The following is a 24827-nucleotide window of genomic DNA, read 5'->3' as shown; positions in this document are numbered from 1 at the left end:
CCCCCCCCCCCCCCCCCCCCAGCTCCTCTCCGCTCCTCTCCCTCCCCGTCCAGCACCGAAGACGGCGCCGGGGCCAGCGCCGAGGGCTTGGGGGCCGCGGGGGCCGTGTCCCGGCTCGCCCACCCGATGGGCGAGGAGGAGCCTGCGCGGGGGGGGGCCCGGCAGCAACTTCGGCGGGGCTGAGGCTGCGGCGCCGGGACGGCGGCGGCGGTGCTGGCGGCGGGCGGCCCCCGGTAGGCGGCGGGGCTGGGGATGGAGGGGCGGGGGGGTGGTAAGGGCGATTTGATGGCGATTGGGGTGTTTTGTTGAACTTTGCACGGCTGGGATGTGCTGCCCGCAGCCTGCAGCCAGCCGGGGAATTTCCCGGCTGCTTCGCTGGGGCTGGGCAGGGAAAATGCACGGCAGAGAGAGCCCTGCCCTGCCCTGCCTGCTCCCTGCCTGCTCCCTGCCTGCTCCCTGCCTGCTCCCTGCCTGCTCCCTGCCTGCTCCTGCAGGGTCGCCCAGCAGCCGGGTGGGCTTCCCCTGCAGCTCCGCCAGAGGAGAAGGCAGGTCAAGAGGGGGAAAAGTGTCCAAAAATGTCTTCTCCGCGGAAATTAGGAGCGGTCTTAGCTGGAGAAACCGCACGGCCCTCCGAGGAGTTGCTGTACTAAATTTGGAAAGCGGAGTTGGGCTTCCAAGAGCGAAATCCCTCGGTGTTGCGCTGGCTCTTAATGCAAACCCCAACACAGCCTGAGCCGTGGACCCGCTACCGCCGCCTCCGTAGTACATATTAATCCAGTTTTATCTGTCAGGAGGAGATTTGTTGATTAGGAGCCTCGAGGTAAAGACTACTCCTGGGCTATTGCTGCTGCTTCCAGCCCGTGGGCTGCAAAAATTAGCTCCACGCCTTGCCCGGGGCGCCCGGGCTGCGTGTAATTTCCCCAACACCTTCGTCTCCAAATTCAATTTGGTGCTCTGCACAAGGTCTGTTTCTGTAGATTTATGGAGATTTGGTGCCGAGATGGATGGCTCTCCGGGAAAATGCTGATTCTCGCAGCAGTTGTAATAAATAAGTTGATTTGTGGCACTGATGGAAGAGAGTCAACACCGCCTGAAATGGGAGGCTGGGGACAGCTTACTGAAATACCACTCATCTGTAAGCTGCTGGTTTTGTTTGTCTTGTCAAAGTTTGCATGGAAGGGGAGGGTTTTTCAAGGAACTTCTTGAGAAGTAATGACAATTTTTAAAATACCGAGTTAAAGGATTACCTTTAAGTGGTTTGCTTCATTTTCCTTCTTGCAGCTCACATCTTTGAGTGCAGTACTTAGCTGTTTTTCTGCAATTAACTATTATTTCCTACAGTTCGGCTGTATTTCTAAAATAAGCATCTCTTCAGCGTTTCCAGTTTCACCCCGAGTTCCCAAGCATGCAGTTGTTTAGGTCTTGGTCACACCAGCAGCTCCTTGAGGTGGCTGCCCAGATCCCAACAGCCAGCGCTGTCACTTCTGTTGTACAGATCCCAATGTACAAAGCATGATAAGTGCAGCTGTTTCATTTTTCAAGGCTTTTTTCCTTTTATTTCTTTTCTTTTTTTTTTTTTTTTTCCTTCCCCTGGAGAGGCTGTTTGCATGCATCCTGTTGCTACCACATGGATCTTTGTAAAGTTTCCATTGGCCTCCTAATTTTAATTTTTGCTTGTAGAATGGGATCAAAGATTTGATTTTGAACAGGAGTCTGGTCTCTCAGATGCCCCCTGAAGGGAATTTAAGTTCTGCTTGTTACATTTGTACATTTATTTTGAGTTGTTAACTGAAAAAAAAAAAAAAAAAAAAAAGCCTACTGTAAAAATTATTTTTCCCATAGTTCTCCTTCTGATTACCAGTCTCCCAGTGACCATAAAAATACGTTTATTCTTGCATCAGTTTTGTGGTGTGCTTGTTGGTTTTTTGCTTTGTTTTGTTTTTTGTTTCTTTTTATGCTTGTTATTAAAACAATTCTGCTCCAGTGTGTGCAAATCATGCCATAAGCGCTGATTTTTAGGTTACTACTGTGTTGTTGCTTTTTGGGGAGCAACGTGATAGCGGAGCCAGGGGAATGCTAGCAGCCCAGCTCCATGTTTCAGTTCTCTGACTTTCCCAACCAATATAAACTGCACGCTTGAGGTCTCATTGGTTGGCTGGTGTAGCTTAATGCTATAATACGGGAAATTAACCGCTTGTCGTTGTGAAAGCCACCCCGTGTCTGAGAGACCTGGGGACTCTCAAGAGTTTCTTACTTGTGGGCTCTCTCTGGGTAGCATGAGTTTTATGGAAACAGTGTTTTCTGACGTCGAAACTTGTGGAAATGTTTTTTTTTCTGCAGCCATGAGGGGGGTAGGACTGTGCAGTTTGTCTCTTGGGAGCCTTTGGAGCGCAATTGCTGTGTTGCCTGCTGCTGTTTCGTCTCCTAGGGATCAGTGACACACTGGGCTCTTAGCAAATGGAACAGGCAGGTGAATTCAAAGTCATGCTTTCAAACCGTGTGTGTTGGAATCCATCCGAATTTTTGCTTCCTCTGTGGATGTTGACGCTGGAATTAAAATCAGCAGAGGCATTAGATCCTTTATTTTTTTAATATCAAATGGTGAAAGCTAGAAATTTACTGAAGTAACCTTTTACTGAGCTGGCTTCATTAATTCTCTGGGCTTCTGTGAAGCACCTCTTTCTTCTTTGCTCTCCTCTTAGAACCATACCCTGAGCTGGAAGGGACCCAGAAGGATCATCGAGTCCAACTCCTGGCACCACACAGGTCTTGCAGTCCTCCAAATTGCTATGGGGGAAAATGATTTGAGAATTAAGGAGAATCACAGCTGACGAGTTGTTTTTTGTTTTTTTGTTTTTTTTTTTTTCCTTTTCCTTTAGGCGATCAAACATTCAGTAATTCTTCAGATTGTTTTGTGATCGTTTTGATCTGAAGACATAAAAAAGAGAGTAGTAGAAGCAGTGAGCAATATTGAATGACATTCTCGGGAACAAACATGAAGTGGGAATGCTGAAAACAAGCTGGCTTCGTGTTTGAATCATCTTCTTTGTAGGTGCATCGCAGCTATCTGCTGATTTGTTTTTTCACAAATGTTTCAGCGAAGTCTCTTGTTTGATAATACATTATCAAAAAAGAGAACTATCACCCGTTTTACCACTTCCACGTGTGTTTTTGTAACGAGAGAAGAAAATCTCATCCCTTGAGTTGACGGTCTCAAGGAAGGATGAGGGGTGGGGGGCAGTTTGTCGGAATGCCAGCATCCTGGTGTTCACCCTCTCTCTGTTTTTACTGTTTGCAGGTTCTGTCATCCGTGATGGCGTCAGCTCTACCCAGAACCCTTGGGGAATTGCAGCTGTATCGAATACTACAAAAAGCAAATCTCTTATTCTACTTCGATGCCTTCATTCAGCAGGGTGGCGATGATGTCCAGCAGCTCTGTGAAGCAGGTGAAGAGGAGTTTTTGGAGATAATGGCTCTCGTAGGCATGGCTAGCAAGCCGCTTCACGTTCGAAGGCTGCAGAAGGCTTTGAGGGACTGGGTCACAAACCCTGGTCTTTTTAACCAGCCTCTCACTTCCTTACCGGTCAGCAGCATTCCAATATATAAACTGCCAGAAGGGTCTCCTGCGTGGCTGGGGATTTCCTGCAGTAGTTACGAGAGGAACAGCAGTACCCGAGAGCCTCACCTGAAGATCCCCAAATGTGCTGCCACAACTTGCGTGCAGAGCGTGGGGGCGAGCAAATCCGATGTGGTGGGGAGCTTATCGCTACAGAGCGGCAGCGAGCCCAGACTCTGGCAAGGACACCACACTACAGAGAGCGAACATAGTCTTTCCCCGGCTGACCTTGGCTCTCCGGCTTCACCAAAGGAAAACAGTGAGACCTTGGATGCCGCTGCTGCTCTCTCAGTTGCTGAATGCGTAGAACGCATGGTTCCCTCCCTGCCCAAAAGTGACTTGAGTGAAGTCAAGGAGTTACTGAAAACAAATAAGAAACTGGCAAAGATGATTGGCCACATCTTTGAGATGAGTGACGAGGACCCTCACAAAGAGGAGGAGATCAGGAAGTACAGTGCAATATATGGCAGATTTGACTCGAAAAGAAAGGATGGCAAGCATCTTACCCTCCACGAGGTAAAGTCCTTTGAGCGACAGAGGGCTCCCTCTCCTGTTCCTATGCCTTTTTTGAGATGCTGCTTAGAGGGTACGCTTCTTGTACAGGCACTTTTCCCTGGGTGACAAGAGCTGCGTGTCTTACAAGAGCTGTAGCCAGCCCTGCCCAGGAGTGGAAATCCTGGGTGAAGTAGAAGCCTCCTTTCCTGGGGGCGCGTGTGTGCGTGTCTGCACTGATGACTTCAGCTTGGCGTCATCACACTGCTCGGTCTTTGTACGGTCCCTCAGACAGGGTCTGAAAGCTTTGGCACTGAAATAGCAAACCAGCATAGCACTGAGCATGTTCCTTGGGTTTCCAAGCGTACGGCACCTTTTGAAACCAGTCCTGTTGTTACATTCCCTTGCGCCTTGGAGGTTGTTCAGAAGTTTAATAGCTAAAATAGGTTGTGTCTGGTAACAGGGTTGCCTGGCTTGGCTACTGCACTGCTGTCCTCCCTGACCTCGAGACCCTTCTCTCTACCTTGGGTGAGGTGGAAAAGGGTCTGCTGATGAGGTCCCTAACCCTGGTGGCGTAGGGTTTTTGTGTGTGAATTGGTATGCAGCTTCATTATACAACCTGTGGCACTTTTGGGGGGACACAGTGGATTTAGGCCAGCCAAGTGAAGTTCAGGCAGTAAGAGTTGTGAGGAGGAAGGGGAAGGACTGTCACCGGTATTGAAGGGTGACTAATGTGCAGGTTTGCCCTTCAATACCTGCATACCATCTGCTCCTTCCTGTCCTTAAAAGTCTGTGCAGGCCTCCTTTGCTTCTGGCCTGGCTTTCTCGAGGCTCACGCTGCGTGTGTTGTAATGCCATAGGTGTGTCTGTGTTGGGAATTGTTCCCTAGTGCCAAAGTACAGTGCAAGAGAACAAACACGAAGTCAAGGCAGTGCCAAAACACTGTTGATACGAGTGCTGCATCAGCATTTTCACGGTTAACAGTGATTGCAAAATTTCAGTTGGATTCAAAATTTGGCATGTAAAACCGAGCTCCCAAAAGGGAAGGCAGTGTTTATGTTACAGGAGTGCCAAAAAAGCTGTACTGGCTTTAGCCTTTTTTCACTTCAAAAAGAAGTTTTTTAGGTGTGTTAACGGTAGTGTAAAACTAAGTTCTCTTCGTGCTTCTGAGTAGAAGGGTAGGAGGAAACAATGTGTTTTTTTTATGTTTTTGCTTCTGTATTTACACTCACAAGGCAACTGCATGTCACCAGTAGGGACTTCACAAGGACTTGAACAAGCTGGGGAGACACTTCCAAGGGAAGTTGTCGGCGGTGAGCTCGGTTTGCCACACACTTTTAGTCGTGCAGCTTTCATTTGCGTGCTTTGTGGCTCTGCGCGGCGACGCGCATAGCCGATGAATCCACCCAGTGTGCAGGAACAAACGTAGCCTTTCTCCCCTGCCCGTGCAGCAGTGAGCCTCTCCTGCACGAGGACGTGTGGCTGCCGAGGTGGAGGCAGGGTTTGAAAGGCTCGATTGTGTGGGTGCCCTGCCTACGGTGCCGCAGCTGGGGCGGGAGAGCGGGATTCTCCTCAGGTGGGCATGGCGGCAGGCGAGGCCTACAGCGCGGTGTGTGTGGCCCTGTGCTGTTTCCATCTCCCTTGGGGATGGTGGCTGCAGAAATACCCTGCAGCCTGGGCAGGCGGTTTGCTGCCGTGCAGCAGCACAAGACGAGCCGGGCCCTGGGGTGGCTCTGTGAAGCTGGAGGGGTGAGCACAGTGAGGCTTGGGGGAGCAAAATGCTGGGAGGAAGGAAGGAGGACAGCTCTGCTCTGTGACTCTGCTGTAGTGCTGCTCTGCAGATCGTTACTACATCACTGTAAAATTGTGTTTAAAAATGGAATGAGAGCATGGTTTGGCTTTGGGAAATATTTCTATCGCTATTATGACTAAGGGCAGAGGATCAAAGGAGTATGTGGTTGACTTATGCCTCACTTACGCATGTGGGGCCTCGCTGAACTTGATGGGAACTGCACACATGCAAACAAGAGGAATTTGCTCACAATTGGTTTGCTGTTGGCTTAAAGAGGCTGGATTTCACAAAGTTTTGTCTTGAACGGTTTTCTCTCGATTTCCACTTTAAAGCAGAAAATACAGAAATACTACACGATCACCGAGACTTTTTTTTTTGTTTGAAATTTGGTTAAGTAGAGTTTATCTTTTGTGAAATCAGTTTTGATGGATTTTTGTTTTCAATGGCTTAAACAATTTGCTGCTCAGAAGGAAGGACCTTGAAGGACCAGGGAGGTAAGTTTCTGCTCATCCAGATACTGCTTCTGCACATGTTAATACATTCAATACGTTCCAAGGCTGTCGCTCTGCCTCACGGTTCAAGGTCTCTCTGCAGCTGGGAGTGAGCAGCTGAATAAACTTCTCTGTGGGTTTAAAAAACATAAGTAGTAGATGGCTTCTTAAGGTAAAGATCAGGGCACCTCTGACTCCTCAGGCAGGGTGGAGTTGTGTGCAAACTTGCCTCAAACTTCATGCAAAATCAGTGGTGAATTATTGAGAATATTCTCTGTTAAGTGTGAACACTAGTGTCTCAAAGGGCTTGAGCAGCCATTACAGGCCAGTGAGAACTGGAGGTACTGAGCTGTTCTGAAAGCGCGTGCTATTGGTAGTAGTATCTGTGTGAGGCACTTACCCAGACTAAATCTGATTTAAAAATATATATATATTTGAAACAAGGAGGTTCCAAAACTAATAAATGTGCAGTCCTTAATCCATCCCATTGTCTCGGTATTACACATTTTGAATCAGGGAGAGCAATTCATGTTTAAAGTCGGACTGGAGGAGGGATGAGCATGAGACGTGCCCTTGAACTCAGTGACTCTTGCGTGTTTGAGTCAGATTTGTAATTTGCGTATTAATATTTCGGTGCTGGTCTAGGTACCTGAAAAAACTGAAAAAATCCTGTTTAATAGTTTGAGAAACAGGAGTCAGAAATTCAAATGATAAATTTTGTCTAACTTGTTGTCTTCCCTTTTCCCTTGTTGACTCACCAAAACAGCAGGACTTGATATTTAATTATGTGTTTCTAGTTAGGGGGGGAAATTTATGAACCCCGTCAGACGAGAATATACCCATCCCTCTCTGTAGAGCCTGTACGGTTACGTACTGCTCTGCCATCAAGGCTTCCAGCATACAGAATCATTATTTTTAGGCATACAGCACTTTCTCACTGCAGCATTATGCCTCCTGAAAAGGCAGGAAGCCATGATGCACTTCAGTTCAGTAAGTCTGGATGTGACCTGAAAGAAGAAAGCAGGAAAAACAAACAAACATTTGGCTTTTCTCCCGTGTTTAGGATAAACAGCATTTGTCTACGAGTACCCAGAGCATTTCAGCCCCTTCAGCTCTTTGCAACACTTTAATGCTTTATTGAGGGATTAAAAAATACTTTGAATTATTTTGTAAACATTAGCAATGTTATTCATCCTGGGCAAAGTAATACCTATCACTGACCGAAATTATTGCCGGCTTTGATTGATAATCCTTTCCGTAGGTGTTGTATTCATCTTTTATTTCTGTATTTTTTTCTCCATCTTTCTGAGAAGACAGCCATTATAGAACAACTGTTCCTCTCAAATGGGCAGTAGTTTATTTTAGCATTTTGTATGGTAGGAACGTAGCGACCTAGAGATGTTTGACAAGTTAAACCTTAACTTCCCACCCCGTACATCTGATTTCCGTGAGATTTTTTTTGTCTGTCCAGAGACTAAAGGATCAGGCAGCATACCTAGCTTGCCTGTTAAGGACACGTATGCAGCCTGCTTAGCGTTCAGGTATTGCAGGAAATGTCCTAATCAGATCAGATGCTTTTCCGCTAAAGGTGGTGAAAAAAAATGCTTACGAAATATTAAGAACAGCAGTTTCTCGTGAGGTGCTACTGGGCGCAGGCTGCTGAGGGAACCGCAGCTCTCCTGAAACATATTCTTGCTTTTCAACCTCCCCGGAGAACAAGTGTTGTGTTACCCAAAATTTCTCAGTTGGGTGACGTTGAGAGCTCTGCCCAAGGGCAGTTTGAGGGCTGTCCGCCTCATGGGACAGCTTCGGCCTTTAGGGGATGGAGCGAGCAGTAGCTCAGGTGAGCTGCAGGCCTCAGATCTGCTTCACGAGCAATGCCCCGCCGCGTGTTAGCAGGAGGGAGCTCCCCAGCCTCCTTGCCAGGAGGCAGTGTTTATCTGCAGCCCCGCTGTCCTGTCCTCAGCTTCAGCTCCTCCTGCCCGTGTGAGGAGGCGGTCAGGAGGGTGCTCTTGGTGGTCGTGGCGTTGGGGGCTGCCCGTCTTCAGCCACGGGCGGCCGCGCGCTGACCTGCCGCTGCTTCGTGCTGCCGGCTCTGCCACATCGAGGGCTGGCGGTGGCACGGCTTAGTCGGCATGAATATGCTGACTGTGCTGGGGAAAACCTCGCTGCTTTTTAATATTCGCTAGCCTGAGACCGATACAGAGCATTTTGTTGTAGCAGCAAAGCTCAGGCTGAGCTCGCTTGTGAGGAGTCAAGGCCGTGCGAAGCAGCCCCGTTCCCAAAAAGAAGGAAGGTTTGAGCGCGCTTTGGAGCAAGTACCTGCAGCCTGACGCTGACCTCTTGCTGCTCTTCAGCCGAGGAAGGAGTGAAAATGTCTCTTTAGCTCCTGTTTACTGTGGGAGGAGGAGGGAATCTCTTCTCCAGCATCTCGGTTTTGCTTTCTCTCGTTACGTTCATTCTGTTGTTTGTCCTTAGCATTGATCATTTGCTGTTCAGACAGCAGTATTATAAAGCTGGTATAATTCAGGATGATATCACCACTTCCTATAGGCTTCTGAAGAGCATTGTGAAACCATTTTGAGCCTTAACTTCAGGCTTTTTTTTTTTTTTTTTTTTTTCCCTCTTTTTGAAACTATTGCCAGCAGCAGAGACACTAGAAATGTGTCCCAGCAGGCTCGGGAAAACATCCTTGAAACAAGTTACATTTGATTCATGTCTGAAGATAGTCTTCACAAACATGAGGGTGAGAAACACAGCTAAAAAAAGTTTAATCGTTTCTTAAACCATCACCTTCTACAGAATTTATGCTGTATTCACCAGGGAAAGCCATCTGTACCCACACTGTCAGATTTTTTTTTTTTTTTTTCAAGTCCTGGGCATATTGCAGTTATAAAAATAGTATTCCCTGTAAACCAGGCTTTGGGAGCCAAACACTGTGAATGCTCAGAGCTACTGTTTTATACCGAGATTTAATTAATGCTGGGTTGAGGCGCAAGCAGGGCACGTTGAGAGTGTCTTACAATGATGTTTGACTTGAAAGGACTTCAAATGCACCAGCTACATTTATGTCTTTTCTCAGGGGCTTACCTGTGTCATTAAGGATGTAAAAAAAAAGTCAAAGAAACCCGTCGGGGTGTATTATACAGTGACAAGTAATTTTACTTGGCATTGAAGTCTTTGATTATTTCAGAAGAAGGGTACTTCTCCAAATGTAATGGGTGAAAGTATTCAAACTCATGCATCTCTGTGTTTAATTTCCAGCTGACAGTTAATGAAGCAGCCGCTCAGCTGTGTGTGAAAGATAATGCCTTGTTGACCAGGAGAGATGAACTCTTCGCACTAGCTCGGCAAATCTCTCGAGAAGTTACATACAAGTATACTTACAGGACCACCAAGTAAGGTTTTAATTAACTCGAAGAACCTTTACTTAATGAATTTCACAGCATTTCTTTTGAAGCACAAGAGACGCTTTCTTCTTGCTCTCTAGCTAGCAAAGTGCTCTTCTGAGGAGGTTAGGAAAATGCTATTTAAGTCATGAAGCTTTCAAACTGCTAAGATTTAGCTGTCTTGAATTACCTTTTTAGTTGTTCTCCAGTTTTCCAGGCTTTTGCAACGATAGTACAGGTGGAGAGGCATCTGAGAGGCTAGTATTTCGAGTATTTGAGGCAATTGCAGGCTTAATGTAAATTGGCAGAATAGTCAAAGCTTCTAATGTATCGTTTTTTAATTATTTTTATTTTTTAATATATACTGATGGGGTTTGCTAGTTTCCAGAGAATGGATAAGGTCATGGGGGGCAGCTTACAAACCTGCTTCAAAGAACCGGAGCTGAGTCTTAATTTCAGTTGTTACTGTTCTGTTAAATGAACTGCTGTTAGGAAAAAGTAACGACGGCTTAATAGCGTTTAAGTACAATTAAAACTGAACTTTTTGTCATATTTATTATTTTTAGATACTTTCTGTATATTGATTTCAAACTTTAACTGATGTTTCTTGCAGTGGCCTTTCAAAATGCGTGTTCATAACACTTCTGGGGGCTTTTTGTGGTTTTCTTTTGCTCTCAGTTCTTCCATACTGATTCTATGTAAATACACATCCATTCTGGGTAGTCAAAGGCGCTTCTATATTTCTGTGTGCTCCAGCAGATTTCCTTTCTGTTCGGAAGAAGAGTGCCTGAGTCTTTTGACACTTCTGAAAACAACACAAGGCACTTGTATTCTTCTCCTGTATACTTGAGTGACTTTTACTGCCAAGTCCAAGTGAATTGGAGGCTTTTTCTGAGCATCTCGTTTGTTCTTGCTCTTTTTTTTTTTTTTTTTCTTGACCATTTCTCATGAGTATTTCTGGTGACCAGGGTTAATTTGCTGTTTACTGATAGCGTGTGCGTCTTGTCTTCTAGATCTAAATGCGGAGAACGGGACGAACTGTCACCAAAGAGAATCAAGATAGAGGTACAGTATTGAGACTCCTTTATTTTAACCTATCTGTGCTAAAACTGACTTGTGTTTTGAAGGGATCTGTCAAAGGAAGTTTGTCAGAAAAACATTTGACAGACAGTTGATGGGTGTGAGAGAGAGGGCGAGATCCATCGCCGGAGTCTCTGAAAATGTAAATGCTCGTTGGAGGAACCTGTAGGAGCAGGGGTAAAGAGTAGGATCTGCTGTATGGTGAAGTTGCTCTCAGTGTTGTGCGCTGTGCGTGTAGGAGGGGAAGGAATGGGACCGAGTGATTTCCTGTGGTGGAATAAACGCGAGCGCTATAGGAAATGTCTTCCCATAAGGCCTCGGTGTGAGGTGGGGTGGTGTTTTGTTTTTTTTTTTTTTGGTTGTTTTTAAAGTTTCTTGGGTCAGCTTTTTATCTTGTTTAGAATCCAAAGCTCTGGTTAAGGATTGTTGGGGAATATTAGCTAGCTCTGACTATGCTATGAGTTCTAGAACTGACAATATTAAAGAGTCAAAAGCTAACAAAAAGCTGTATACATCAACACACATGGTTATGCCAGGAGTTATTAATTTACTGTTTTTTGTAATTATTTTTGTGCCAAAAGCACAACAAGCTTGTATATGTGGCTAATATATACACCTGCACAAGATTTTGCTTATGGAAATGGGTGTTCTGCTGGGAGCTTTGTGTTGAGAGTGCAGGGTCAGCATATATGCAGTCTACCTTTTGGTTGAGTTGCTGCTTCTGAAAAGTAAATAGGAGTGCTTTTTAAAAAGTCACTTATTTAAACAAACAAAATGTTATAAATATACATACCTATGTAACTCATGAAAGTAGCAGACCCTTTTATTTATTTTTTTAAACAAATTACTGTTTCGCTTTTAATTACTGTTTCACTTTCAGGTGGATGTCTAATTCATTTATAGCCTTGTGGGGATTTTACTGTGCTGCCTGCTCCAAAAGGTGCAGATTAAATGTACGTTAGGATGTGAGATGGGCCTGAGCTGGAATTGGTGTCACACAACTACGTGATATTCTTTAGCTGTAGAGGGGAGCTTGATCATATTCTGCAGTGTGGATGTGTTTCTCATACGGAACTTGATCTCTGGTAAATGATGCACCAAATGCAAGCCTTTCATTTCTTCAGCAGTGCAGTGCTTTGTTACCTGTACAGGGGCTTTTCCTGTGTGGCAAACCCCTGTGAGAGCAGTTGGTTTTGAAAAGGCAGTTATGAATAGCTGTATAGGCATGTTCATATTTTCTTTGTGTTGTTTTTTTAAGTTCCACCAGTCTGCGTACAGTTGTAGTTTGAGTTTATACAATACTAAATATGTGTGTGTGTTGAGGGTTTACTCATAGCTTTGAAAATAATTCTGTAAGGCCATTTTTAGCCGTGTTGGGTTGTGCTTTGACCTATGCTCGTTCTTCAGTCCGTAGGAAAGATCAGGTAAAAGCTTTGTTCGATGATTTTTTCCGCCTTCACACCATTATCAGCCTTGCCCAATACATGACAAGTTGGTTCCTTGATTCTCCCTTCTTTTGTCCAGTCTAGTCTTAATTGGGAAGAGCTGGTGGGGAGCTGCTTCACACAGTGCTTCACAGACAATTAGCTTTCAGCAGCAGAAAGCCTGTCTTCATTCACTGGTAATTGATGATGAGCAAGTATCTAAAATGACACACTGTAAGGGAGGGGCTTTTTTCCACGGGATCTTCATTGAAAGAAGGAATTGAAAGCATTGAAAATATGGTCTGTAACTTATTTTTTTGGGGGAAGGAGAGGGGGCAGGCAGAAAGATTAGGACAACCTTAGGGGACATGCGTTCTCTTATTTTCTGAATGGTGAAATCTTAGCAGTCTGAAAGGCCTGCTTTCTCTAGACGCTGTTTTAGTTGAGTAATTTTGAGAATGGATGTTTAATTCTATCTAAAATTGCCAGTCATATTTTAAAAAGCATATGAAAATTTAATTGTACGAATGACTATTTCAGGAATAAGACTGTCTCCAAAATAAGGAATTGTAAATGAAATTATCTCTCATATGATAGCATAGTATTATTAACTATGAAATGACTGCTCTCATCAACATAAATGCCTCTTTCCTCTTTCTTCTGAACTCCCAAAAGTAAATTGTTACTTTGCTGCATAACAATTCTGAGGTACACTGCAAATCAGTTTTCTTCAAAGAGAGAAAAGAAAAGTGAGGCAGTATTACTCAGTAGATGACTCTTATATCTGATGGTTTCTGTTCTTAAGGGTTGCATTCTGGAAAAAAAAAAAAAAGGATTTTTTTTTGGTAGTAGCACGCCTGGGGATTTTTAAATTTTTTTTTTAGGAAGGTGGAGGTAAAATGAAAATAGTAAGTGCTGCAGATTTTTCCTGTTCTGTCTAAGTACTCCTTATCCTGTTTTTAAAGTTGTAATGCTTCTCTGTGGCTGGATTAGCTTGCTGGCATGCTAATACCTTTATGCAGATCAGAACGCAGGTGACTTCTAACTAGCTCTGGCTTTTTGTTTTTCTTTTTCCTTTTCTTTTCCTTTTTTTTTTTTTTTTTTTGTGAAGGTTGTTTTGCATTTCTGTTCTAAGGCCAAACTCGGTATTTTGATGTGCCATTTCTTTGCCCATTAGTCATTAATGTCTCTTTACAGGGACATTAATGTCTCTGTGGTCTAAAATACTAGCTTGGATTTGGAAAGATTTCATACGCTGCTTGAACACTGTAAAAAGTTGTGCAGAAAAGATTAGTTAATTTCCTAAAATGTAATAACACTTCACAAACACACACAAAAAATCTCTGGAGAGACTCTGAAGGTCATATACTCGGGCAGAGCTGGCAGGGCTGTGTGTGCAAGCTTAAACATTGCTGGGTTACAGCCACCACTGTAAATTTATCCTCTTCACGAATATGAAACTCACACAAGCATTACAAAGAAACAATATGCTGTGAATTACATCAAATTACCTGTAAAAGCCTTTCTCTTCCCCTGTGTGCTCTCTCCCCCTCTTATTCGTAGAGTGGGTGGGCAAGCTGTGGGAGTGAAGTGTACAGAGGAGAAGGGGAAAAAAAAAAATCCAGGCAAATGAGAGACTAAAGGTGCTGAGGGAGTGAAACAAGGAATGGAATAAATTGGGATTTGGAACCGGATTGTTTAAAATAAAAAAAAAAATAAAAATAAAAAAAAAAAAAGGTTGGGAGGGGTGCACTTCCTAAGTGTGTCCTGGACAAAGAGCAGAATAGATGAATAGGGAAATAGGGATGGAAACAGCGTTTCCCCTTCCGAAGCAAGGATCTCTCTGTACATGGGTGTTGTGGGGCAGGGACACCCCTTGTTTGCTCACCTTGCGTGGCTCAGCAGCAGTGCTCGGAGCAGTGAGGTGATTGGAAATACAATATAGATACACAGTACAGTGCTCGGCGGGGGCTGGGGGCATGGGCTGGAAGCCAGGAGCGGAGGCTGTGAGGAAACATCTTCCCTTGGTGGCAGGCATGGGTGGCGGGGGAGAGAGGAGAGGCCCACCCCCGCCGCTGCTGAGGCAGCGGAGAAGAAAATCAGCACGAGTGTGGGATTTCTGTGTCTTTTTCACCAAAACAGCAAAAGCAGTCGAGTCTACTGTTTGCATAGGAAAAATGTCATTAGAGGGAGCAAAAAAGCACATGTGGGACTGAGAACATCTGCTGTACGAAGCGGCTTGAAAAACAACTGAGCAGCAGCCGCCGAGGAAAGCAGCAAGCGCCACGTGCCAGGCGGAGAGGGACGAGGAGCGGCGAGGCCGGGTCGGTGCAGAGCAGGTCATCGCCTGGCACGACCTGCTCCTCGTCATCGAGGCGCTGGGAACGAGATCAGCCAGCGATAGGGAGGGAAGGTGGCCAAGGCGGGGAGCCAGAGCTGCGTCCTCATCAAAGGAGGAGGCGGAGGAGTGACGGGGGACAGCCGTGGCAGCAGGCTCCGCGGCCTCCTTTTAGGAAGCAGCCTTTTGGTTTTGGACTGGCGTGTGATCACAGATGCCTTCTAAAGAGCCGTGTTCCGATCTCCTGCAAAAATAGGATCCCGAGCGATAACGTTTTTGTGTGTTCGCTTTTTCATCTGCCTACACGCAGTCGTTTTTCCTCTCCCCAACAATTCCAGGCCTAACTATGAAAATGGTCAGCGCTCATGGAAATGCGCTGCCAAGTCTTTGTTTGTAGAGGATGAGGTTTTGTGGCAATTTACCTGGTTATGAAATTTTACATACTTATCATGTTTGTTTTTCCCCGGGGAATACATTGGGTGGATAAAAGCCATACGCAGTGATTCAGACAGATTTATTTTTTTTTTTCTTTCCTGAAGCAGGAAGAAATAATTTTATAGGCATGCTGAGGGTCTCACCACCACTGTGCAGCCTGCCAGCTGCGCAGACCTTGCAGTCTTTCCCCTGTGATTTTTTCTGAAAGATCAGATTTCTTGTTCTTGGATGGTAACCTATTTGGTTGGCTATTGTCAAAAGTGCTTTCGCTTGCATGCATGTGCCTCCAGAATCCAAAAGGAAAATCAACATCATTTGGCATGCTTTTGATACTTGGGTCTACAGATCCTCAGTTACAAATGCCATGTCTTTCAGGTTTGGGTCTATTTTAAGATCTCTAGCATCCTCTCCCGTTTTAACACAGTCACCTATATTCTGCTTCTGTAAATGTTTATGGATGTTCCTCTGTTTTACATGAGCTTTCCTTATAATGCCAAGCAAGATAAATTTCTCATCCTGAACCATCTCTCCGATGATTAATTTATTGTAATGGAGTCTGGCAGGCTTTCACAAGAACTTTATTTGCTTTATTTGTACATATGCAAGCTGCAGAAGGGATTTGCATGTTATAACTGTTTGAAAGAACTCTTGAATCGTTATTTCCCATAGTATATGAGATCCTTGCTACTCTGCTTCTAAAACAGTATTTCATTTTGTAAGATGAGGATAGTTTTTGCGTGAAGTATGTTGAATTTGGGGAGGCTTCGCTCATTTTTTTGAGGTTAGTATATGCAGCTGGTATGCCTTAGTCTTGACTACATACAAATTTGATTTCTTAATCTTGAAAGCAGCTATATATAAAAATGAAACGGACAGTACAAATATGTAAACTCCAGTCCAGAATTCTCACAGATGTTCAGGAATGTTGCTTGTTTTGTTTTCTTCTGGGGTATAGAGAGAGACAGGGTGCAGAAAAAAACACAATAATATATTATTCTTCTTGGTGTTTGGTTTCTTATGCTCAATAGGATGGTTATCCTGACTTCCAGGACTCAGTCCAAACACTCTATCAGCCAGACAAAATGCCACTTGCTTTGGCTAAAGGAAAGAGTGAAGACTCAGCAGCTCTTAACTCCCAGGTAAACCAACTACACAACACCGTGAATAATACGGGCCATGTCTTTGTACATTGATTTTGATGCATTGCTTTGATGACTAAAGCAATTACCTTCAATTTTCAAAGGCTACCTAGCTTAGCTGTGATTGCATCACTTTTAATTTGGGTTTACCTTCTGAAACTGTTCTGACACGGTGCTGCAGCTTTAACCTTGTTCGCTCCAAGGAGGTGAGATCTAGCACAGAAGGCTTGAAAATACACGATTCCTGTTGGAGCAAGTGGAGTACTATTGGTACAGCTTGTGCTGTTTTACTTGGGTTATTAGCTATAAATGGAAAGTTCGAGTTGTTGAGCCTAGAGGAATAAATAGAGTAGGGGAACTCGGAGTCCTCAGTTCTGCCATTTCTTTTTAAGAGGCAACGGCACTATATTTAGGAAATAGTGAACCCCTGGATCAGAGAGGATAAATTGCCTTTGTAAAATAACATTCAGCCTGATAGAAGAACAATGTTTTTGAGTATCTGGAAGGCATTCAATAAACAGAGGCAGGTTTCCGATTCTTTCTTTGTCTTTTCTGTAGCATATCCTGGCCTTGAGGTATAATACACATCTCCTACTGCTTATTGTTTCTAAGGAGGCATTTCATGTTAAATTGCAACAAATTTATTTGGTATAACTGATCTGGGCAAATGTAATCACCAAACTTTCACATAAGATTACATTTGGGAGCTAGGCTCCTGTTTTCTGAGACCAAGTACGTTGCCCTGGGTTCCACGTTCTTCTGTTGCAACGCAGCGTACGGGCATGCAAATTCTGTTCCTTGTGCTGCATCAAAAATCAGCTATGCTACGTGTTCTGATGTCACGTTATTGGTAAACAAACTTGGTTTTTAAAAGTCTATTTTCATCTTTTATATGCTTTCGTGTTTTCATTGGTTGGCGCTGCATAACTACTGCAGGTGCGTTTGAGTTTAAAACAAACCTCTTTTCCACTGGTAAGTGGAATTTGTTTTAAGCTCAAATGTATCTGCAGCTCTCTGGGTTTTCCCCAGCGTTGCAATTTAAAATACTTCCTGTTCTTTTTATTCGAATTAAGCAACGAAGCTTACAAGAGCGAGAACTTAAATGTTTCATTCCTTTAAAAATGGCTTAACCTTCAAAAGTAGCAACAGCACTGACAGAATAGTAAAACTATAGCACAATTGAGTGGAAACTATTTGAAAATAGTTTTTTTTATCCTACCTCCCAAGACCAAGCTTGAGCTCTCAGTGTTCTTCTGCAGAACCTGATGACCTCTAAGTCAGAGTAAGTAAATATTGGTCGTGTCGTTACCCTGCTGTCGGGGTCACCACCGTGCTGCAGGCACCCAGCTTCTGCTCTGTTACACTGTCACTGTATTTAAGCGTTGAACTCTGCAGAGGAAGCAGACTTTCATGGGAAGTCAGGCTTTCGTCATCTACCAGGAAAAGTTAAGTGCCCTTCAAAATGCCCGTACTTCTTTTTAATAGGCATCTGTACTTGTTGAAACAATTACAGCATTACCTAGAAGAGAAATGAAATCCCTCCTATTGATCCTAGGTGTTAATTTTGTACTCTTTCTGTTCTTACGTTCATTGGGGCTCTTCTAAATCAACTTTTTTTTGGCTTGTAATTTTCTTTTTATTTATTTTTTTTTTGCAAGATGCTTATTTACATTCTCAAGCACAAGATTATATTGAAAGTTAGAATTCTCCTGGCATTAAATTCAATGACAAACATTCAGACGCCATTTCCTCCCACGTTGCACTGCATTGTTTAATTTCACTCTCGAGAGGTGTATAGGTCTTGTTCTTCTTCTAGACAGACATTTCACACCTTTATCCCCCACAAACATACTGTCATCCTACACTTTCAGAATGGCAGATTTTTAAGCTTGTGTAGTGCTGTTTCTTAAAATAAAGATTCCAAGATGTCTAGTGAAATCTTGGCATAAGTTTTTAGCAGATGTTGCCATCACTCTTGGAATACTTTGTGAAGACGTGCATTTGAGCAGAGCGAAGCTGGATAATTAAGACATTATTTTTTGCTTTTCTTGAGATTCTCTTCACGTAACCCGCAGTCCTAAAGTGCAGAAAGTGTTTTTTTGATGTGTTTTCTAAGAACAGAATTTAGCATTATGTTTTTTTGTGTGTGGATGAACTACAGCAACTTGCATTTCAAGTATTCTTGAGTGACTCAGATGTACAGTATGAAAATCTTTATGGGTGCAGAAATATTTTGTTTGCTTGATAGTTTTTGAAGAAACTGTAAAGCACACATCTGTACATATGAGTCAACAAAAAATCTATATCTAGGCTGTTAGTCTTATCATCTGATACTGCTTTTTTCCCTGTGTTTTGACTCACTATATATATGTATTTAAAGAGGTGTTTTTGTGTGTGTTTTTTATTTTATTTTATTGTTGTGCTTTATTTGCAGTCTGAAAAGGTAATGGCAAAACAGATGGAGCTTCTTTGCAGCCAGGCTGGATTAGAGAGACGTCTTTCCGCAGGATGTTACAGACAAAACTCAGAAGAGCACAGCCCCAATGGCATGTCATTAGATAACCTTGATGGACAAGGTATAGTAGCTTCCAGGCATGGTCTTGCTGCCAGCAGATGCATTTGATATTACGCAACCTTTGTCAGCGGTGCTCTTTATCTAGTAGAGTGTAGCAAAAACAGAACACCGAGCACTGAATGGACAAGACAAGATCTCTGCCCTCAAGTGCTTACAGTCTAAATAACACAATCAGATGTGCAGTCGTATTCTGCTGTGTTCCTGGGCAGACTGCTTTCCCTACAGATAACACAGGGAGGGAAGAAAGCGCAGGGTGCACTGCTGTTAGTGAGGGCAGAACTTGGCTCTAGGTCTCTCCTAAGTTCTGGAAACAGAGCAGAACGTTGCATGTCACTTGTGTTCTGGCTTTGTGGAGATTGAAGGTAAGGCTGATAATGTAGCTGGTGCTGCTTTTTGTTTACCTGTGCGTGCAGTCTAGGAACAACGCTTGAGGAGTTGGCTATGTAAATTACTCAGAAGCAAGCAGATTCTAATAATGTTCTTAGGAGCTTGCTGTTCTTCAGAAAGCTCGGTTTTGTGGTTATCTATTTGATTTACCAACTGCCTGTTCCCTAGCTTGCATTAATTTTAGGAATGTTCAGTTTGATTGCTTTCTGTTTGGATGTTGTGAAATGAGAGAAAATGTTAAACGTGGACAAGAAATATTGCAGAAGACTTTTTTTTGAGAGCTTGTTTTTTTTAAGGATGGAAAAGAAGCAGTACAAGGAAAAACTAAGGGAGCCAATACAAATAAGCATTAGAACATAGGTTTCCATCTGTGTGTATCGGTCAAGCAAAACAGCACTGAAATACCCAGAAAGAAATGGGTGTGTGGATCCAGCTCCTCAGATGGTGCAAATTTCTTTGTATTACGCAGTGGGAGAGGGATTTTTGGGCATCTCAATGGGCTTTTGGGGCAGAATGAGAGAGTTTTGTATGGATTGGTGCCCCTTTCTAGCAATGCCTGCAGAATAGTCTGTACAGCACCATGTTTATACAGCCATTGTTTTGCTAGAAATGTTCTAGGCAGCTGATATTTAAGATGAACTTTTGGTGATAGAGACTTAAGTGAATACCAATTCTACTTGATTTTTAATATCACTTTTTTTTATTCCATCCATGTTTCACTGTGAACCACTTACAGGTGAAAGACCGCTGAATCTCCGAATGTCAAATCTTCCCAGTAGACAGTTGCAGCACATTTCACTTGATGGAGAGCAGCATGTTGGAAAACCTCTGTGCAGCGAATTGATCCGGCTCTACCCCGGTGGTGAGGCAAAGTCCCAGTCCTCGGGTTAGTGCCGTCCCCTGTAAATGAATCAGCTTTGTAGAAAAGCTTTGAAGTACTTAATACGGGCTGTCTCTGAGTGAGGAAGGTAGCTCAGTCTGACATGTGTTGTGTGTAACGTTTTAACTAAGGCTTTGGACAAAAAAAACCTCAAGAGTGGTGTTACTTGTTAATCTAAAAACAGATTGAATATTATTTGGGATAAACTCGGAGGATACAGTTAACTGGATTAAGATAAGCAAGTTCTGGCATGTGTCTGTCCTCAGAGAGGTATTGACCCAAACTCCAGCTGTTATTACATTGCTGCTATTGCTTCAGCCTGTATAAAGGAATCACATTATAAGCATGCTTTTATAAAAAAGCATATATATTTCCCTCTCACAACTGTGGGAAAAATAACAAAATTCCGTCTGAGCTTGGAAGGTGCAATAGGAAAGGGGTTATTGAAAGATGAGAAGAGTCTCGCATCTTCCCTTCTGGAGTATTGAAATCTGAGGTCAGCTTTTGTGCAGTTCGGCAGTCCCAGGAATCATTCACCAGGCAGAATTTCCCTTTCAAACTCTTCAGTGAAGAGTGCATCTGCACTAAGCCCTGCTCCTGGGGAGAATTTAAGTAAATCTGTGGTGATTACTCTGTCATCACTGTAATGTAACCAAGGTTATAGCCCAACTGGGTTAAAGCCCACAAGGAGGAGGCAGGATTTATTTGTTGCTTCGACTTTCAGTATCTGTAAAATTCATGGATTTTTTTTTTTTGAAGTAAGAATATGATATATGTGTTTTCAAGCAGTACTTTTAACTCTCTCTTTCTCTTACTCTCGCAGAAGGCCTTGGTATTCTAAAGGATTTTCCTCACTCGGCTTTTAACAACATAGAAAGGAAGGTCATAAAAACAGAACCTGAAGACACAAGATAGTCATCCTGCTCTGGAAACCAGAGTCATAATAAGGAATGAAACTTCAGAAGAGAAAAAAAAACAAAAAAAAAACAAACAAAAAACAGCCTTAATAACCAGTGTTGCCTCATTCAAATAAGAGATTTCAATAGCCAAAGCCTAAGAACTGGTACAGTAATCTGTGGAAACAGAAAAGCAAGAGACACTGCAAACTAAAACAGTAATACAGGTGGATAAACATTCCTGTTAAAATGGTTTTATAACGTGGAAAGATTCACAAATTAATATTGTGGGTCTACATTATTTAAGAATGTATTATGTATTTGTATAACTTATCAAAGTAAATCTAGATGTCGGGACGTGTATAGAGTCCAGTAGATGTGGCTACAGTTCATTTTACTTGAAATTTCAATGTCTACTTTAAGTGTACCTAGCGTAGATATGGTTGTTAAACATTTGAATTAAAAATCCTTGGAGAAGTAGGAATGCGAACCTCGTGACGCAATTAACAGCAAGTTTGCAACAATATTTGTAGAAAAAAAAAAAAGGAAAATGCATAAAATATTTCATGGTTTAAAATGTTATGTGGATATAGCATTTAATAGACCTAGACCCGGATTCTGTATTATAGCGGACTTACTTGACACTTAACTATCGTTACATCACTTTTAATGGTTTCAGCAGCCTTCGTGTAACACACTTATAGTACAATACCTATCTACAGTTCAGGAATGTAGAAAATGCCAATTAGAGTATGGAAGAGTCCGTATGATTGGCTCCCAGTTGGTTGTGAACAACTGCGGTTTGCTGTACTGTACAATTACTGAAGTCTCGGCTGGTAGGAAACCCAAGAGACAACGTAGCATGGACAGGGTTGCAAAAATTGTGATTCAGACCATTGTAACTTTTTGGACTTCTCTGTGGATCTTAAAAAATAATAATAATAATACTAAAATGCATCCTAGGTGTGGCAAAACTGAAATATGATGCAGGATTTATGCATCAGTGTAAAAGGTTGCACCTGATACCAGAAACCATAAGATCTTTTGGAGGAGAGAGACAAGGGGTTACGTCTTTATATGTGACTCCTTATTAAGTGCTGTCCAGCCCACATGATTCTATGAATATACCGTATACTGCATACAGTATGCCAATACGTTTCTTTATATATGTGTTTAATTAACATCTGTATTCTTTATTTATTTGACAGTTTTTATTTTTTGTACATTTTCACTTTTTCAGATGTCATTTTATCTACAGAAAAACAGTTGGCTTGTAACTTTGGGATTTACCATGCTGTGTTCGTGTGCATCCATTTTTCCTCCGTGCACCTCCCACAACAAGGGTTGCTTTCCTGCAGTCGAGTAGTTATATGCCTTAGTTTCTGAATACAGTTTTTGCCTACAGTGCTTTCTGGAGGGGCAAGGGAGGGCTGAAGAAAGTAAGTTACCATGCAGTGGGTAAAATTCCATGTTCAGGTGTGCACTTCATGTCTGCAGTTCGCTCTGTGTCATAGGTATGTGTTAATAATTCAGTCACGGTCTATGTTGTACTGAAGTGATCAGCAAAATGTGAGCTGAAATGTCTTCACTGCAGTCTCTTATCACTGTAAACATATCTAATTATTTTATCACTTCTGATTTGTGGAACAAAGCTTTATAGTAGAAACACCAGTAAACAACTTTTTATACTATTAAAATGTTTGTTTTTTTAAAAAAAAATGTTTCTTGAACTGTATGGTACTGTTTCACTCACCGAAGTATCTTACTTCAAGTGATGGAGTTTGCAGCTTTGCTGTTAGAAATAAGAGATTGAATGTGTAGTTATATTTCCTCTTTCCTGTTGTGTGAGCTAGTTAATATGGATAAGATATTTCTTCAGTTTGTAATGTTAGCTGGTGCACTGGTTAGTATCTGAGTAGTTTTCATGAGATGTGTCTGGAATTGCTAAAGGACAGCTGAAGGTTGGAACTGTACAGCTTGAGTAATAGAACGGATCGAGCAACGAGACTAGAGAGATGCAGGAAACGTGCTCCTTTTTCAACATCTCAGCAGTTGTGCATGGATCACAGAAGAAGCTCTTAAGCTTGCTGGTCTTTTCAGTTGAAGTGAGAGGAAGGAAAAAACTTGCTAAGCAGCACGCTGTTTCAGTCGAGTCCAGAATTTATTTTGTAAACACTAATGTATTAAATTTGCTATAAATTAAAGTATATAACGGTTATACTTCCGAGTTGTAAATACAGTACTTTGTGTCACAACCAGCTGGTTATCTCCAGAATGATATTTCAGTTTATAGTCCAACAGACCATTTCAGTCTCGGTTAGCTGGAAGCAATTTTTTTTTTTTTTTTTTACTGGTTTGCAGCTCAATGATTTTTTTTTCACCCAGAGAGAGGAGGGGGGGAGGAGGGTTAATACATTCCAAGATTGCACATAAGTTTGGTCATAGCAAATATTCAAGCGTTGGTCTTTCCACGACAAAGGTCTTGGTGGACTGCAACTTCGGCTAGTCTCTGGTGAAGGTTCACCTTCATCACCTGCTCATGGAAGGGTTGCTAGATTCAGGGTGCTCTGGATCAAAGGCCAGCCCTGCAAACGATGCCTGTTCTTATTCACATGTTTATATTGTTGCTTACCAAATAAAAGTCACCGTGAGAACTCTGTAGTTTCCCCGGGGTTTTTTCTTCTTCCTTTTTTTTTTTTTTCATTGTGTTTTCTAAAGGGAGGTAATTTTCTTGGGACAGGGGAGGAGGGAGCATCTTGAAGCGCAGCTCTCGCTGGCAGAAGGCTTTTCCTGCTCTTGTGGTTGAATCCTTGATTATGGGTGGCCTTATTACGTGCAGAGCCTGCAGGGCTTCAGAGGGCCAAGGCAAATAGGGAGGAAATGAAATCCAGAAAGGATCTGCAGCGATGGCAAACTCGCTTGATGCCACCTCCTGCACTGTAGCTGGTGTATGGCAGTGTGTTTGTTGGAGAACAGTGATTGTATGGGAGATGGGGTACAAAAAGAGAAGAGAAACAGACCAGAGGTGAGATGAAAAATATCAAAGAGAAGGGTGGTGGTGGAGGGGGGGGAATCCGAGTTGCTGGGGTGGCACGGAAGAAGTCAGGTGTGGTTCAAAGCAGGAAGGCAAATCCGCTCAGCCTGCTGGGTTCAGGATAGGACACGATCCTTCGTGCCTTCTCCCAGCCCAACCAGGAGGGAAATAAATGTGGGAAATCAAAACAAATAGTTTAATGTTGCTGTTTTGTTTTCTTTTTGTCTGCACTTGCAGTGTGATCTTGCCCTGTGCTGGAAAAGGAAGTAGGAGAAGGAAGGAGCTGGGCACAATTGTCTTAAATGTGCTAGGGTGGGTCACAGTAAGCCGTGAGCTATTGGTGATCTTCTGGACTGCACACAAAATCAGAAAATGTGAATTTTAATTTTTTTTTCCATTGGTTCTGGGCAGATCAATGACCAAAGTTCAAGAAAAAATAGGTCTGTTGCAGCCCTACAGGCTTGGGGCAGCCCTGCTGGATTCAGCGTCCCATGGAGGAGCTACAAAGATTAAAACGCCAACGTCTTTGGTTGGAAACTGTTGAACAGCTCTTACAGGAGGGATAACAAAATTTGGGATGTGTCTGTTTCTCATCCAACCAAAAAGCTCGTTGTTTAATTGCTGAAGGTCTCGTCTTTTCCTAAATAAGCAATTTATAGGAGGGTCTGGAGGGAAAGCAGCCACTCGTGGCTCTGCCCATGGCAACGACCGCAGAATTCATTCTCTCCTTGGCGCACAGAAATGGTGTGTGCAAACCTCAGGTGGAGACGTGGCGAGGAAAGGCCTTCCAAGCCCTTGTGCTGCCGCCGTGGTTTGTGTTTGGGGGCACTTTGGCTTCCACCCGACCCCTGCAGTCTGC

General features: G+C 43.2%; 1 protein-coding gene across 4 annotated transcripts; it reads left to right on the top strand.

Moving 5' to 3' along the window:
* The first annotated feature begins 215 nt into the window (after positions 1–215).
* Positions 216–23587, top strand: NAB1 (NGFI-A binding protein 1). 4 transcript variants are annotated; one of them, XM_032190046.1, is made up of 8 exons: positions 216–233; positions 3299–4132; positions 9656–9789; positions 10794–10845; positions 16086–16196; positions 18631–18772; positions 19895–20044; positions 20862–23587. In XM_032190046.1, the coding sequence occupies exons 2-8, from the start codon at positions 3314–3316 to the stop codon at positions 20951–20953; spliced, it is 1500 nt and encodes a 499-aa protein (XP_032045937.1). In that variant the 5' UTR covers positions 216–233; positions 3299–3313; the 3' UTR covers positions 20954–23587. The 4 variants fall into 4 exon arrangements, with proteins under 4 accessions (XP_032045937.1, XP_032045935.1, XP_032045934.1 ...); XM_032190044.1 differs by lacking the exon at positions 216–233 and adding an exon at positions 993–1135 and having other exon boundaries at positions 19895–20020; XM_032190043.1 differs by lacking the exon at positions 216–233 and adding an exon at positions 994–1135.
* Positions 23588–24827: the final 1240 nt, after the last annotated feature.

This window comes from Aythya fuligula, chromosome 6 (assembly GCF_009819795.1).
Source record: "Aythya fuligula isolate bAytFul2 chromosome 6, bAytFul2.pri, whole genome shotgun sequence".
NCBI lineage: Eukaryota > Metazoa > Chordata > Aves > Anseriformes > Anatidae > Aythya > Aythya fuligula.
This window is presented reverse-complemented; position numbering and strand designations above follow the sequence as displayed.

Bases quoted from the DNA above. Each gene is read 5' to 3' on its own strand.
- NAB1 (XM_032190043.1), top strand. From the start codon at position 1,070: ATGGAAGAGAGTCAACACCGCCTGAAATGGGAGGCTGGGGACAGCTTA. The intron at 1,136-3,298 runs GTAAGCTGCTGG...TACTGTTTGCAG, and splicing joins TACTGAAATACCACTCATCT to GTTCTGTCATCCGTGATGGC. The intron at 10,846-16,085 runs GTACAGTATTGA...TATGCTCAATAG, and splicing joins CAAAGAGAATCAAGATAGAG to GATGGTTATCCTGACTTCCA.